Raw genomic sequence first — 17,311 nt, forward strand, 5'->3', positions numbered from 1 at the left:
AGAGTCACCTGTCCTCTGGTGGGCTCCATGACTAGCTGCTTTAAGGTACAGTCATTTAACATGTCCAGAAATCTGGTCTCCTTTTCATGACCAGAACACAAATTGACAAGGGCAAGAGGAGGGGCAGAGGGAGTGCTGCAGTGGGAGAAAACAGGTAGAGGGCAGACCAAGGTGGCCCAAAGCAGCCAAAATCTCCAGAAAGATTAAGCTCATTGCAGCAGCAGCATGTCCATGACCTGGTCCTGGTCCTGGTCCACAGCTGGGTCCTGGTCCACTACTGAAGCATGACTGTTCTATTTCTGCATCGAAATCCCAAAGGCCCTCGTGACTGATATCAGTTGCTAGGCTGATACGGAACGGTTATGAACATTCCAACTTCTGATGTTTAAAGCACTGTCCATGCACTGTCTTGGGGCAGATGGAATCTGCCGTGGGGCAAGGGCAATCAAGAGTGTGATTTGGCTGATGCTTTCCGAATCTACCTCGGGATTACCATTTTCCCCCAAACCCTTTACGAAGATTTTATTTTCTGTTGTCCTTTTGGAAAATCCTTCATTACTATTTATTTTTTCAATTTTCCCCATGTGTGTCAACTGGCTGGGAGGGCTGCGGCTTGCCCGAGAGGCTTGGACACAGCTGCGCCTTGGCATGTAGTAACTGAAAAAGGATCCCAAGTTATCAAGGATCAGACAAATAAGCAAAGCCTTCTTGCTGGTGTCCTTCCATTTTTTTTAAAGCATTAAAAGAGCATATGAATAGTTCCTCTCCTATCTCTGCAGGGGAATGATGTTTGTTTAAAGCTTCTCTGATGCCCTGATAAACTAACTGTTCAGTCTGAGAATATTTTGAGAGAGCCTTTGGAGTTGGATGCAAGGTCTGGCCCTCTGTGCTTGCCTAGGAAAGTGACACTGGACACACAAACAAAGAGAGGTGTTCTGCTGATGTACACATGAACACACCATTGGGGCTGGGATGCCTGTTTCTCAGGCATGTCTGCTGACCATTTGGATTTTGACATCCAACAGAAGAGCTCTTACCATCCAGTGTTTATGAATCACAGAACAAGTCACAGCTGGTGCATTGGAATTTTCACGCCTTCAAAACTAGAATTATGGGATGTTGCTGATTTCATATACAGGTGCGACCTTGATATCCATGGATTCGGCATCTGCAGATTTAACTCACCGCGGATGCCATTGGATGGCGGTTGCCATTTAAATGCTTTTCAAATGAAAAAAAGTACTAAAATTGAAATTTTTTACCTTTGTGTGGTCAAACTGCGCAGTTCCCAAGCCTCTCAGGGCTAAAATTAGCTCAAAGGACACACTTCCAGGTTGCAGGGAGGTTCCTTGCTCCTCCAAGCAACACCCCAGAATGCATCACGATGCAAGGAACCTTTGTGTGACCCAGAAGTGTGTCTTTTGAACTCTTTTGAGCTCTGAGAGCCTGGTTTAAGGTAAGGTAAGAAATGCAATTTTGGTGTGCCCTTTTCACTTAAAAGGTGGCCCTGGTATCCATGGATTTCAGCATCTACAGGGGATCCTGAACTGCTATTTTTTTTTAAGTTAAAGGGTCAGGTTTGTAGCCCTCAAGACTGCAATGAAAATGAAGCCGGTAGAGCATCATGCTCCTGTGTGCCTCCGGCAAGAATATGAAGAATTCTTGGAAAAAGCAGTTCATTGCCTGGATCCTGGGAGGAGGACTTACCGTATCGCAAAGGTGCTGTCTTCCACTCTGCTGCTTTGGTCTGGAGGGCCAGGACTTGGGCCTTTACGCCTTTTTCCTTGGAGCTGAAAAGGAACCCCAAGGAGGCATCATCAAAACATGCCAGGCTGGGCACCATGGTCAGCCAGTTCAAGAAGCTCAGGTTTCCACTGATGATGAGGAGCACCTGCAAGGAAAGGAGGAAGAGGAGTCTGTGAGCGCTCCAGGAGCCTAGTGGGGAGCACTCCAGGCCAGTGGCATACAAAGGTCATTTGGCACCTGTGGCCCATACATTTTTGGCATCTCCATAACAAAAATCAGTAAGTCATGACATGACATGAATAATAAGCGCAGAGAACATTTTCTTTTATTGAATTTTGTATATATATATACTATACACACCAGTATCTATCTATCTATCTATCTATCTATCTATCTATCTATCTATCTATCTATCTATCTAGATAGATAGATAGATAGATAGATAGATAGATAGATAGATATACTAACTTTGTAAGTTTGTATATTTAAATCTGTATATTTTTGTATCTTCATATATGTTATCATACCAATAAACATGGTATGGGCATGATTCAGGGCAGCAACAGAGCAGTTACTGGCCAAATCATGGTTGCAGACAGGGTTAACCCTGCTGGCACCTGGGACTAGGAATCTCCTGGTCACCCGCTTCATACACCACTGCTCCAGGCTGGCTTTTATCACTGTCCAATGCCTTACATTGCAAGGTAAAACAAGGTGTGCATTAAACTTAGGGATGAAAACTTGCTAAATTACTAATAATACATTTACAGTTCAGCATAAAATATCAATATTTTGGCAAATTATATTTAGAAGGCTTAGAAATAGCTAAAAGTAAAAATTTAGAAACTCCCTCTAGCACATCTGGTGAGCAGTCATTTAGGAGACACTTCAGTTTTGCCTCATCTGAAAGCCCATTCATTTTGCTGAGAAGTGGAGTCATATAAGTGTGGCGGGATCTAGTGTGCCGAGGACAATAAAAAAGAATGTGTATGATTGATTCAACATTTCCCAAATTACAAGGGCAGAGGCGTTCTTTATATGGTATTTGCCTATATCTGCCTTGTGTGACCTTGGATGGAAACACATTGAATAATAATAATAAATAATTAAATAAAAATAAAAGAGATAATTAAATAAGGAGGAGCCAGCCCTGTTCCACCAAGTGAATGTTCTCTGTAGTCTGCCTGCAATAAAACCCCCCAAAAAGAATCAGTGAGATTTCCAGCCCTCCCCAGTGCCCAGTTTAAAGTTCTTCTATTTCAAGCATATCAAGATAAAGACCCACCTGGCTTTGCAAGTGCAAAATAGAAAACATTCCCCTTACCAGCTCAAGCCTCTTTTTTTGTCCTTTTTATTGGGGGGTGGGGAGGTTGCCTTCTGGAGCATTTGTTGCGCTCCAGTTCCATCGGATTGGGACCATTCTGGTGTCCTCACATTCCCCTTTGCCTGGCCTGACCACCAGCCAAGGCACGTCTGCCTACTCACGACCCTGAGACTGATTCGCTTTCCATAGGGCTCAATAGACTCACAGCTGGGAGGGAGGGACCTCCTTCTCAGGTATTTTTGGGGGCTGCATTCACTGGATCAGGACCATTCTGACATTGTTGGAATAGCCTGCCCTTTTCGATGGACTAAAGCAAGTTCGCCTACTCGCAAGTAAACGCGGCCACGTGGCTTCGTTTCGGGCTCAGGCGAAGCAGCTGGGAGGGAGGGACCTCCTTCTTGGGTGTTTTTTGGGCGCTGCATTCATTGGATCGGGACCATTCTGGTGTTTTTGGATTCCTTTCAGCCTGCCCTTGCCGATGGACTATGGCAGGCATGTCCAACAGGTAGATCGCGATCTACCTGTAGAACGCGGAGGGGTCAGATATAGATCATCAGCCCCACTTGGCTCTATCTCTCCAGTAGCTCGTCCCATCACTAGGAGAGAGCTCATGCTGGCAGGTTGTCTGCCGAGGGCTTGCTGCTGCTGATAATCCTTTGCCTGTCTTTTTTCCCTGCCTGAATCTTGCCTGTGGGTGTATTGGGGGTGCTTGTTGTTTTCATGCCAATAGTTTGTGGGTACCCCAGGGGGCTGCTGCCCGTGCCCCGCGATGAGACACCACAGGCCCGGCATCATACCTGGTCCCCTGCCTCTCAGAATCACCCATTCCTGCCCCTGCCCCAACACCGGGCGATATCCATTCACCTAGGCTTTAACTGAATACACTGTATTAGTTGCGTTGTGTGCTTGGTCGTTGGTCGCTTTATAGTTCGCTTTCTTTAAACGTTTTCGGGCAGACACAACGAAGTGTCAAGAATTTGGTGATTTTGGCGGGCTTTTCCAATTTTGTTCTAACTTGCCTCTGCCTTGCCTTCGGATTGGTTCAAACCACTGTGACTTTTGCTTGCCTCTGCAATTTTATTTTGCCTAGCCTTTGCGTTGATTCTACACTGCGTGCAGAATTTATTAAATCGCGCATGGTGGCATTTGAACTTGTTTGGCGGTATTTGATTTTATCTGGTTTGCTGGACAGGTGTTTAAGTTTTTTTGATGATTATTTGGTGGTATTTGATTATTGGTGCCAGTATGATGAATTCTTATTTTTACTTTTAGAACTGCATATGTGGTTTTGGCATCTCCAGTCCTTGTACTGCACATCATCCAGAGGTCTTCAGTTCCTGTTGATCTTTAATACTTTGGGACAGTGACAGTTTTAGACCAGATTCAGCCAGTGTTTATACTAACTTAGCAGATTTGGCCTTCTTACATCCAGCCACCCCAGTATAACGAAGATGAGTGTTCCAAAGAAGAGCAAAACCTATCACTTTCATGATGAATGGGATATGGACTATTTCTTCATCATGGTGAAAGACAAGTGTTGTTGTCTAATTTGTAATGCCCCAGTATCCTTGCCCAAAAAAGGGAATCTGGGACATCATTATAAGGCTCTGCATAGCAATAAGTTTGATGCTGATTTTCCACCCAAAAGTGAAATTCGTAAACTGAAACTCAAAGAACTTAAATTGAAATTGGCTACTCAGCAACAGTTGAAGGCGAAGCCAAGGTCACATTCGATCAATGCAACCATAGCATCCTTCAAGGTCAGCAACCTGATCGCAAAGAAATGCAAACCTTTCACTGAAGGGAAACTTGTAAAAGATTGTTTTCCTAAAGCAGCTGACAATCTTTTTGAAGGATTTAAAAATAAGAAAGAGATCATAGCTGCTATTCAAGATGTACAATTGTCAAGAAACACCGTCGTGCAGTGAATAGAAAAGATGTGTGGAGACACAACTGAACAATTGTTGTAGGATGTTTCAAATTGTGTTGTTTTCTCATTCCAACTGGATGAACCTACAGACATAAGAGACATAGCCCAGTTACTAGTCTTTATCCGGATGGTTTTTGAAGACTTCAGTGTTAAAGAAGAACTACTTGGAATGATTTCTTTAAAAGGGAGAACTATGTATTGGCAACCTTCAGTCTCGAAAGACTATGGTATCGCGCTCTGAAAGGTGGTTCTGGCACAGCGTCTAGTGTGGCTGAAAAGGCCAATCCGGGAGTGACAATCCCTTCCACACCGGGAGCAAGTGCAGTCTGTCCCTGGTCTGTCTCCCTGGCTATGGGCCTTCCTTCTTTGCCTCTTAGCCTCAGACTGTTGGCAAAGTGTCTCTTCAAACTGGGAAAGGCCATGCTGCACAGCCTGCCTCCAAGCGGGCCGCTCAGAGGCCAGGGTTTCCCACTTGTTGAGGTCCATCCCTAAGGCCTTCAGATCCCTCTTGCAGATGTCCTTGTATCGCAGCTGTGGTCTGCCTGTAGGGCGCTTTCCTTGCACGAGTTCTCCATAGAGGAGATCCTTTGGGATCCGGCCATCATCCATTCTCACGACATGACCAAGCCAACGCAGGCGTCTCTGTTTCAGCAGTGAATACATGCTAGGGATTCCAGCACGTTCCAGGACTGTGTTGTTTGGAACTTTGTCCTGCCAGGTGATGCCGAGGATGCGTCGGAGGCAGCGCATGTGGAAAGCGCTCAGTTTCCTCTCCTGTTGTGAGCGAAGAGTCCATGACTCGCTGCAGTACAGAAGTGTACTCAGGACGCAAGCTCTGTAGACCTGGATCTTGGTATGTTCCGTCAGCTTCTTGTTGGACCAGACTCTCTTTGTGAGTCTGGAAAACGTGGTAGCTGCTTTACCGATGCGCTTGTTTAGCTCGGTATCAAGAGAATGAGTGTCGGAGATCGTTGAGCCAAGGTACACAAAGTCATGGACAACCTCCAGTTCATGCTCAGAGATTGTAATGCAGGGAGGTGAGTCCACATCCTGAACCAAGACCTGTGTTTTCTTCAGGCTGATTGTCAGTCCAAAATCTTGGCAGGCCTTGCTAAAGCGATCCATGAGCTGCTGGAGATCTTTGGCAGAGTGGGTAGTGACAGCTGCATCGTCGGCAAAGAGGAAGTCATGCAGACATTTCAGCTGGACTTTGGATTTTGCTCTCAGTCTGGAGAGGTTGAAGAGCTTTCCATCTGATCTGGTCCGGAGATAGATGCCTTCTGTTGCAGTTCCAAAGGCCTGCTTCAGCAGGACAGCGAAGAAAATCCCAAACAAGGTTGGTGCAAGAACACAGCCCTGCTTCACTCCGCTTCGGATGTCAAAAGGGTCTGATGTGGAGCCATCGAAGACAACAGTGCCCTTCATGTCCTTGTGGAAAGATCTGATGATGCTGAGGAGCCTGGGTGGACATCCAATCTTGGGGAGAATCTTGAAGAGGCCGTCTCTGCTGACCAGGTCGAAAGCCTTTGTGAGATCTATGAAGGCTATAAAGAGTGGCTGTCGTTGTTCCCTGCATTTCTCCTGCAGCTGTCTAAGGGAGAATACCATATCAGTGGTGGACCTGTTTGTAACAAACATTGCCCTTGGGGTAGGGAAGGACCAGGGGAGACACCAACCCAGCCAGGACTCAACCCCCCTCCACCACCCTCAAGAGCAATGCTTATTTATTTTTTGCTTACTCCAAGCCAGGTCCCAATATCATACATGCCCTGGTCAATTACTGCACCAAATGTTTTACATAAAAGATTTTTATTAAACTTAAGGGAGTTCAATTGCTCCATAAAAACATTTCCATATGCAACACAATAGCTTTAAAAACAAGAAATCTTAAAGAGGCTAAAACTATACTTACAAATCTCAGTATTGCTTCCACTATCAAGCTATAAGCTTCCTTCCCCCTGCACTCTCCTTTCCAGGCACCCAACCCCAGGTTTTATTCCTTAGTTGTTAATACCCTACACCTGACCCAGCCCATCTTAAAGGGGAAGGGACTTGCCCCACCCCGTGACACGCCCCTCCCAAGTTGGAAGAGATTCCAGCCAAAACTGGAACTATTCCAACCCACGGAATGAGATCCACATTAAAATTAAAACCATAAACATTTCACTATCCTGTAAGATACAGTGCCTGCACTATGCCTATACTAGGACTGTCAATCATCTTGTGGACCCCATCTCCGTGACAATGAATCGGCCACAGAATTTAAAACTCCCCGAATATGGGAGATAGAAAATGAATAATCTTGTAAAATCAGTGACCATCTTAAAATCCTTTGGTTAGTAGACATACGCTCCAAACTCTGAAGGGGACTATGATCACTCTGGATTTGAAAATGGGTGCCTAAAAGAAAATGGCGTAACTTCATTACTGCCCAAACTACAGCTAATGTTTCCTTTTCCACAGTGGAATATGCTTGTTCACGCTTCAGCAATTTACGAGAAAGAAAAACAATAGGCTTAAGTTGACCTTGATGATCATACTGGGCCAAAATTGCACCCAGCCCACAAGAACTTGCATCCGTCTGTAAAATAAAAGGCTGTGAATAGTCTGGTGCAGTTAAAATAGGTGCCCTAGCCAAACACTGCTTGAGAGTATCAAAAGCTATCTGACAAGCTAGAGTCCACTTAAGTTTTTCAGGAGCCTTCTTTCTTGTTAAATCTGTAAGTGGAGCAGCAATCTGGCTATAATTCTGTACAAATCGCCTATAATAACCCGACAAGCCCAAAAATGCTAACAAATTTTTCTTAGTTTTTGGAGGTTCCCAGTCTAATACACTCTTAACTTTAGCCTGCAATGGTTGAATTTGTCCTCTCCCTACTCGAAACCCCAAAAAATCTACATATGACTTAGCAAACTGACACTTGGATAACTTAACCATAAGCCCCACCTGCTGGAGTTTTGCGAGGACCAAATCTAAATGTTTCAAATGTTCCTCCCATGAATTTGAAAATATACAAATATCATCCAAATAAGCAATTGCAAAAGTACTAAATTCACACAAAACTAAATTCATCAACCTTTGAAATGTCGCTGGAGAATTTGCAAGTCCAAAAGGCAAAACTTTAAACTGGAATTGTCCAAATGGTGTAGAAAAAGCAGTTTTACATTTACTATCTTGTGCTAGTGGTACTTGCCAAAACCCTTTAGATAAGTCCAGGCAAGAAATATACTGAGCTCCACTAACTTGGTCCAAAAGATCATCCACTCTTGGTAAGGGATGAGCATCAAATGTTGTTATCTTATTAATTGGACGGAAATCAACACAGATTCTAAACTGTGGATCTCCATTCTCATCCAACCCCTTCTTGCCAACCACTACTGGGACACTAGACCATGGACTAGCTGCAGGCTCAATAACATCTAATTCCAACATCTCCTGTATTTCTTTTTCTAAAATCTGCTTCAACTTCCCAGAAAAAGGACGACACTTAGTCTGAATAGGAGCACTATGACCAGTATGAATAGAATGTTCAACAAGAGTGGTTCTGCCTGGTTTGTTATTAAAAACAACAGAATGTTCCTGTAAAACTTCTCATAACTGGACTTGCTGATTCCATGTCACATCCTCAGGCAACTCCATTGTTTCCACCCCATCTGGTTCCTTAGTCTCTGCAAGAAGATCTCTATCAATCCTGTCCTCCTCCTCCTCCAATCTTAAAGTTAAGACAGAAACAACATGTTCATAATAAGGTTTTAACCTATTAACATGGAGAACTTTTGGTTTCTTATGTCCCTCCACTGGCACAATCAAACAATTCACATTAGACAAGCATTTTTTAACAATATATGGACCCTCCCATTTGCCCTGCAGTTTATCTTGACGATCCGGTTTTAACACCAAAACCTTAGATCCTGGTACAAATGAACGTATACGACATTTTGCATCATAACGTTCTTTCTGAGAGGCACGTGCCCCCATCAAATTCTTTTCAGCACATTCCCTCACAGTTTTTATTGTTGACTGAAGAGTTGTCAAATAGTCCTTCACTGGAACCGGCATATGCTGAAGCTTACCCTGCCAATGTTCTTTAAGTAAATCCAAGGGTGTCCTCAATGAGCGTCCAAAAACAAGCTGATTAGGACTAAAGGCCAGTGATTCCTGAGGTGCTTCCCTAAATGCAGAAAGTAAAAGTGGAAGCCCCAGGTCCCAATCTGCCCCATGATCAGCAACATAAGAGCGTAACATTTGAGTCAAGGTCTGATTTGCTCTTTCAGCTACCCCATTCCCACGCTGATTATATGCTGCTACAGGAAGATGTTGCATACCTGATATCTCTGCCATTTTTTGTATTAATTTACTCACAAATTGAGGTCCCTGATCTGAAATCAGTGTGCGAGGAACTCCTAACCGTGCTGAAAAATCAAGAAGTACCTTTGCTACTACTGGAGCAGTAATGGATGATAATGCAAATCCTTCCACATACCTTGAAAAATGGTCAAGAATCAAAAGAATATAACGTTTCCCAGTCTTAGTTGGACTCAAAGGCCCGAGAATATCTAAAGCAATTGTTTCAAAAGGTGCTGAGGGAAATGGATAATGTTGCAATGGAGCCCTAGTTTCATCAGTTGGTATTCCTCGAAATTGGCAAGTTTGACATACTTTACATTTCTGCTGAACATCTCGCCAAATTCCAGGCCAATAAAATCGCTCAGATAATCTAGCCAAAGTCCTCTTAGCTGCCAAATGCGCTCCCCATGGGGATGCATGTGCAGTATTCAGGAGGAGTTCCCTAAAAGCAGTAGGCACAACAAGTTGTCTGGCAGGTTTCCATTCAGAAGAATGACCTTTACGCACATAGACCCGATAAAGGAGGCCTTGTTTCCAAAAAAAACCTTCACTCATTTCTGCCATATCTTCTTCTCTTGATACTGCTTTCTCTCTACAACTTGCCAATGACAAATCAGATTGTACCAATTCCCTAAACTCACGTTGAGCAACTTCACTCTCCAATGCCATAGTCCATGCCTCTCGCAATTGTTGTTGTTCTTGATCTTCCAACTCATCTACCCTTTCTGCACTCATAGACAATGCTGCCCTTGCACCCTCCACATTACTACTTCCATCCTGACATATAGCCTGTGCACGGGTAATAGCTAAAATTTGCGTAGTACGACAAAGGACATCAGCCCCTAAAATCAAAGGTGGTACGGGCTCAGGATGTATTATAACCGGAACTTGAGCCTCAAAATCTCGAAACTTAATATGAATTTTTGCAACTTCAAAATAACGTGTTGAGGTTGCATATGACCTAGCACCCATACAAACATCTTTACAAATCATATCTTCTGTAATCAAGGTCCTAGATACACATGACACATCAGCTCCAGAATCCAAAACAGCACGAACCTTCATATGTCCATGAAACAACTCCACATCCTCTTCCCTTTGCTCAGATGCCCATTTTCTTTGTTCAGGAGTAATCCACTCATCTGGTCTAATCTCTCTCCTTCCTTCAGGTTTTCTCAAAAAAATTGTGTTGACTCTCACTGAACACTGTGCCACTGTCCCCAAGGCCTCTTGAACACCCACCTCTGTGTTCTCAACAGAACTCATCCTTCCTGCCACTACTCCTGACTCAGCAACCACCTCCCGCTGATGACTTGTAACTACCATTGGCACAACATCTTTATTTGAATTTTGAGACTGTCCATTTGCCAATGCAGTTACTGTAGAGCCTCCCAAACCTGTAAGAGTAGATACTTCCTCATGAACATCTTGTAAGGCTTTGGCCACACCCTCCTGTTCTCTAATTTCTGTAAGAGCAGCCACGTCCTCCACTACTGGATGCTTAATATATCGAACCTGTGGGCGACCACCCTTAGCATCCCCTCTTGCCTTATACTGCTCACAATCCCTTTTTACATGGCCAGGTTCCTTACAAAAAAAACAAGTAATATGGGATACAGTATCTACTAATGGAAGTCTCCCTCTTTCCTTAGACTGTCCAAGCCCTTTACAAACAGTACGATTTGACTCACGAGGAGCTGACAGTTCCTGAGAAACTGCCTGCACTTCCCGCTGTTCTCTATGTGAGCCTATATCATACTGTCTCTTCTCCCACCCACGATCAAACCGTGGTCGTTGTTCTGGGATTCGACGCAGATTAAAATCTCCTGGTCTCCTTGCAAGTATAGCATCTCCCAGATCTGCAGCTTTCTGGGGCGAATCCGGCTTCTGATCCTCTATCATAGCTGTAAGATCTACTGAGAGTAAAGAATAAAATTGTTCTTTAAGAACCACATTCCTTAACTGCTGCAGGGTCGTAACTTTTTCTGCCTGCAGCCATAAATCTAATCTGTGTTCAAGCTGAGATATAACCTCTACTAATGAATCTCCAGGCTGTCTCTTGAACTGACGAAACCTCCTACGCAGACCTTCAGAAGTAAGGGCTAGTCTGCGAGTAAGAGCATCCTTAAATTGTTGGTAAGTAGCTTCCTCTGATAAAGATGCCAAAATGTTCACAGCCACTTTATCTTGAACCAAAGGAGTAAGAAACTTTAAATATTTACTTTGTTCCACTCTGTTCTGTCTCATAGCTCTTTCAAACAAACACAAATAGTCCAAAATATCCACATTAGATGCCCATCTTGGTAGAGTACGTGGATCAATCTGTGGTTCTTTCTCCATTTCTAACCGACGCTGGTACTCTCTCTCTTTTTTACGATCTCTTCTATCTTCCTCAAAAAATTGACGCTGGTCCTGTAACATCTGAGTCTGTACTTGCAGGAGCTGATACATTAAACTCAACTCCCCTTTCATAGACCCAGCAACCTCAGAAGCACTTCCGTCATCGGAGGTATCAGGCAAAACTTTGTGCTTAACTTTCAGGCGAGCTCCAAAGTCCCGAGCCCCTCCTACAGCACCATCATATCCATCATTGTCTTCTTCCATCTCCTTTAAATTATCCAGTTCTCCAGAATACTTAGGAAGTGACATTGTTACTCCTTCAGACTGCTCCTGAAGAAAATGAAACTTCAAACGCTCCGTCTTGGGAGTAGGGAAACTCTGCAACAACTCCAATTCAGCAGCTGAAAATTGTACTGCTCCCAGAAGTAACTTAGCAGCTCCTTTCCCTAAGCTATTTTCCTGTTGCATTCCTCACTCCACAAAACAAAAAACAGCTACTGCAATTGCATATTAATCAGTGCAAATTGACCAAGGACCATGTATCATTGGTTAGCACCACCCAGTTCTATTCCAAGTGACCAGCACCACTATTCCTTCTGTTAGGTACAGGTGTGCATCACCAAACACCGTGACTCACCACACCCACCTAACAATTCACCACTGGAGGTACCCACCACTAATTACCATGCCAGACACTTAGTAGAGTCCACTACTATTTACCATGTCAGGCACTTAAGAACCCTGGCTGCCACCATGTAACAAACATTGCCCTTGGGGTAGGGAAGGACCAGGGGAGACACCAACCCAGCCAGGACTCAACCCCCCTCCACCACCCTCAAGAGCAATGCTTATTTATTTTTTGCTTACTCCAAGCCAGGTCCCAATATCATACATGCCCTGGTCAATTACTGCACCAAATGTTTTACATAAAAGATTTTTATTAAACTTAAGGGAGTTCAATTGCTCCATAAAAACATTTCCATATGCAACACAATAGCTTTAAAAACAAGAAATCTTAAAGAGGCTAAAACTATACTTACAAATCTCAGTATTGCTTCCACTATCAAGCTATAAGCTTCCTTCCCCCTGCACTCTCCTTTCCAGGCACTCAACCCCAGGTTTTATTCCTTAGTTGTTAATACCCTACACCTGACCCAGCCCATCTTAAAGGGGAAGGGACTTGCCCCACCCCGTGACACTGTTGGCTCGGAATCCACACTGCGATTCTGGATAGACGCTCTCTGCAAGTACCTGGAGCCTCTTTAGTACAACTCGGGCAAACAGCTTTCCTACAACGCTAAGGAGAGAGATGCCGCGGTAGTTGTTGCAGTCACCCCTGTCACCTTTGTTCTTTTTTTTTTTTTTTTTTTACAAGAACCTTTGTTCTTGTACAGCGTGATGATGTTTGCATCCCTCATGTCTTGAGGTACTCCACCTTCTCTCCAGCAGAGACAGAGGATTTCATGCAGCTCAGTGACGATGATCTCTTTGCAGCATTTTAGGACTTCAGCAGGGATGCTGTCTTTTCCAGGTGCCTTGCCAAAGGCAAGGGAGTCCAGGGCCACGTGAAGTTCTTCTAGGGTTGGTTCACTGTCAAGCTCTTCCAGCACAGGCAGGCACTCAATGTTGTTCAGTGCTTCTTCGGTGACTACATTTTCTCTGGAATATAGCTCAGAGTAGTGCTGCACCCAGCGTTCCATCTGCTGCGCCCGATCCTGGATGACCTCGCCTGTGGCAGACTTCAGAGGGGCAATTTTCTTCTGTGTTGGACCTAGGGCCTGCTTGATACCATCATACATCCCCTTGATGTTGCCCGTGTCAGCTGCTATCTGTATCTCAGAACAGAGCTGGAGCCAGTAGTCGTTAGCACATCTCCTGGCAGTCTGTTGGACTTTGCTGCGAGCAGTTCGGAGGACCTGCAGGTTGCGCTCACTGGGACAGGCCTTGTATGCTGCTTGAGCTCTCCTCTTTTCCTCAATGACTGGTGTCAACTCCTCAGAGTGGGCTTCAAACCAGTCTGCCGCCTTGTTGGTCTTCTTGCCAAATATGGACAAGGCGGTGTTGTAAACGGTATTCTTGAAATGTTCCCATCTGTTGGATGCGTTTGCGTCGGCCGGGCCTGGAAGAGATTCCTCAAGCGCTTGTGCAAATTCCTCCACTTTTCTCTGATCCCGGGTCTTGCTGGTATCAATGCGAGGTCTTTCTTCCTTTTTCGTGTGATACAGTCGCTTTGTTTGCAGTTTCACTCTGCTGCACACCAGGGAGTGGTCAGTGTCGCAGGCAGCACCATGATAACTGCGTGTGATCTTGATGCTGGGAAGGCTGGAGCGTCTGGTGAGGATCAGGTCGAGCTGGTGCCAGTGCTTTGATCTTGGATGTCTCCAAGAGACTCTATGTTGGGGCTTTGTGTTGAAGAACGTGTTGCTGACACAGAGACCGTGATGACAGCAAAACTCTAGCAGGCGTTGGCCATTTTCGTTCATCCTCCCAGTGCCAAACTGACCTAAGCAAGTGGGCCATGAACTGTTATCAGCACCAACTCTAGCATTGAAATCGCCGAGGATGAACAATGGCTCTTTTACAGGGATTTTCTTGACAGTGGTGGCCAGGTCATCATAGAATTTGTCTTTGGCTTCTGCTGGAGACGACAGAGTCGGTGCATAAGCACTGATGAGAGTGATAGGTCCTGCTGATGACTGGAGCTGCAGGGACAAAATTCTTTCACTTCCCACAGTAGGTGGGATGATGGATTTCAGCAGGGTATTTCTGACCGCAAAGCCAACGCCATGTTCCCTGGTTTCGTTTGGTGGTTTTCCCTGCCAGAAGAATGAGAAATTTCTCTCCTTGACAGATCCGGAATCTGGCAGCCTTGTCTCTTGAAGGGCGATGATGTCCATCTGCAGTCTGCTCAGCTCCATGTCGATGACAGCTGTTTTGCGTGCGTCGTCTATTTCTTGCAGGTCATCAGAGAAGCCAGGTGTCTTTGTCCTAACGTTCCAGTTGCCCAGCTTTAGGGCAGTAGTTCTCTGTTTTCTGTTGCATGGTGCAGAGTTGTCGATCCGCTTGTCGGTTTTCACCCTAAACCCCACGCACCCCATGAGGTTAACGGACCGTGGTGAGGCAACACCTTACTGGCTGGGGACTGCCCAGCTTAAGGCGGGCGGTAGCTGCCCAATGAGATGCAATGATCTCTCCCACCATCGGAAGCAGCCCCTGGCGTCATGCTCTACGCCAATCGAGCAAAGACTTATAACCGGTAAACTGCTGCTTCCCGTGTTGTGTCGACGCCGTATGGTGAAGTTGGAGTGTCCTCTCCAGTGCGCGAAGCCTGGGTAAAGAAGGTATGGAGGATAGGCTGTTACCCATGCAGCAAATCCCCCCTCTCCACGTCGCTGGAATGGTCCAATGGAAAGGCAGAAGCCAATACGGTTGGTTCCAGCGGCGTCGCAGGAGTTGCCAGAACGTGACTGTGTTCAGCCATGAACTGCCTAAGGGACTCCGGCTCCTGATTTTGCCTCGAGGTTGACTCCTGAAGCCTTTTCCAGAACTGGATGTATCCACAAGGCAGTGGAGGTTTGAGGTCAGAGTTTCCTTCTCTTAGATGAGCTGCCTTCCTAGGCTGACGAGTCCCATCTACCCAGTGGCTGTTTAGTCGCCTCTTACGACAAGTACAGCCAAACTGAGGGCCTATTCTTAGCCCCCAGCCCCCAGGGTTACTACCGGTTAGAACTACCGGTTAGAACTACCGGTTCTCTCTAAGGGAGAACTACCGGTTAGGAAATATTCAGTTCTTTCCATTCTTTTGTGACAAAGTGTAATCTTCCATTGCATAGACTTATTTCCATCACTACTGATGGAGCAAGAGCAATGACAGGTGAGGTTTCATAGCCCTCTGTGACAGCATGACGACTTTCCAGATTTCCTTTCTTACCACTGCATCATTCACCAGCAAGTTTTGGCAAGCAAGAGACTCAATACAAAGACTGTCATGGACATCATTTTCAAAATTGTAAATTCAGTTCGTGGAAGATCACGACGGCTTTTCAATCTAACTCTTGATGAAGGGGCAGCGGAAATCATTTTGCACACAGATGTAAGGTGGCTAAGTAGGCACAAATTTCTGCAACGATTTCATGATTTGTTGAATGAAATAAGAAGTTTTTTGAAGGGGAGGGGAGATGACCAAGCAGAGTTGGACGATGAGGAGTGGTTATGTGATTTGGCATTTCTCGCTGACTTTACAGGCGAACTAAGTGATATGAACCATGAACTACAAGATAAAAACAAATGCATTGGCGAGATGATGAGTACAGTTTCATCCTACAAGAGCAAATTTGAGCTAATGATGACTGACCTTGCAAACAACACTTTTGATCATTTTCCTAATACGCAGGACCACCTGGGACAATATCCAAATTTTGTTTTTCAGAACGAGAAGTATGTGACAGAAATCTGTTCTGTTATCCAGGAATTCAAAAATAGATTCTGTGACTTCCAAAAAATTGGAACAGTTTTGAAGTACTTGTCATACCCATTCAAAGTAGATGTGGACATTAAAGAAACTGCAGCTGCGATCAGTAAAAATTACTCATTGAACAAGCCATCACTTGAAAACGAAATATTAACCCTTAAAAATGACATTTTTCTCAAGACCCTTCCTGAGCAAGAATCGTTTTGGAAGCTAGTGCCTAGAGACAAATTTCCCAACTTGGGAAGATGCAGTGAAGCTGTACACTCCTGTTTCGGTTCAACTTATTTGTGTGAATCTGCGTTTTCCCATCTGAAAATGACAAAGAGTACACAACGTTCCAACATGACAGATGAACATCTCCAGGATTCCCTGAGACTGGTCCTCACGCAATATTCACGCAACTTCAAAAAGCTGGTGGATGAAATGCAGGCTCAGACGTCTCACTAATGAGCAAGAGCGAAATATTAAAGATTGTGCACGATCAACCTGGATCCATACTTGACCTAAATTTAACACAAATTACTCAATAAAAGTTAAAGAAAGTTATTAAGACAGTTAAAGAAAGTTATTACTCAATAAAACTTTAAGAAAAAATGTACTTTCCATTTCCCCTCGCAGTTCTTACTGGATCTTTGTCTCTCTGTTTTGTTTTTACTTAATTTGCGTAACAGCTGATCACATCCAAGTAAATGACAGAAGGTTCATTAAAAATGGGGGGGGGAATCCTCCAAATTTATTGGGTTAAAATTTAATTTGAAACTAATTTGATACTTAATTTTCATGGTGGTAGATAACAGAAAAAGTAGATCACGACCTGTTTGAAGTTGAACATGCCTGGACAATGGCAAGTATGCGGCAAGTAAATGCAAGATACGGCTCACATTCACTTTCCATAGGGCTCCATGCCCTTTTTTCTTTCCAGTTTTTTGGCCATAACAGTTGAAGGAAAGGAGCTATTTCGCTGGACATTCCACATCCAATGGTGTATGGCATGATGGGGTAGCTCCTAAAGCCAAAATTTTAGCGTGTCCTCCCCCCAGGGCGCATCATCCCCCCTGGTGCGTCACCCAGTGTGGCCCGCACCCCCACACTCCCCTAGCAACGCCAGTGACAAGGAGGGAGGAAGAAATGAGGGGGAGATATTCACATCTA

General features: G+C 44.7%; 1 protein-coding gene across 2 annotated transcripts in view; it reads right to left on the minus strand.

The window, feature by feature from the left end:
* Positions 1-17,311, minus strand: part of LMF1 (lipase maturation factor 1) — a 201,953-nt gene that overhangs the window by 24,175 nt on the left and 160,467 nt on the right. For both annotated transcript variants that reach the window (XM_066640656.1, XM_066640657.1), the window contains one exon: positions 1,708-1,891. In XM_066640656.1, coding sequence (XP_066496753.1) covers positions 1,708-1,891 — 184 coding nt within the window. The remainder of the gene's footprint in view (positions 1-1,707; positions 1,892-17,311) is intronic.

This window comes from Tiliqua scincoides, chromosome 13 (assembly GCF_035046505.1).
Source record: "Tiliqua scincoides isolate rTilSci1 chromosome 13, rTilSci1.hap2, whole genome shotgun sequence".
In the NCBI taxonomy this organism is placed as follows: domain Eukaryota; kingdom Metazoa; phylum Chordata; class Lepidosauria; order Squamata; family Scincidae; genus Tiliqua; species Tiliqua scincoides.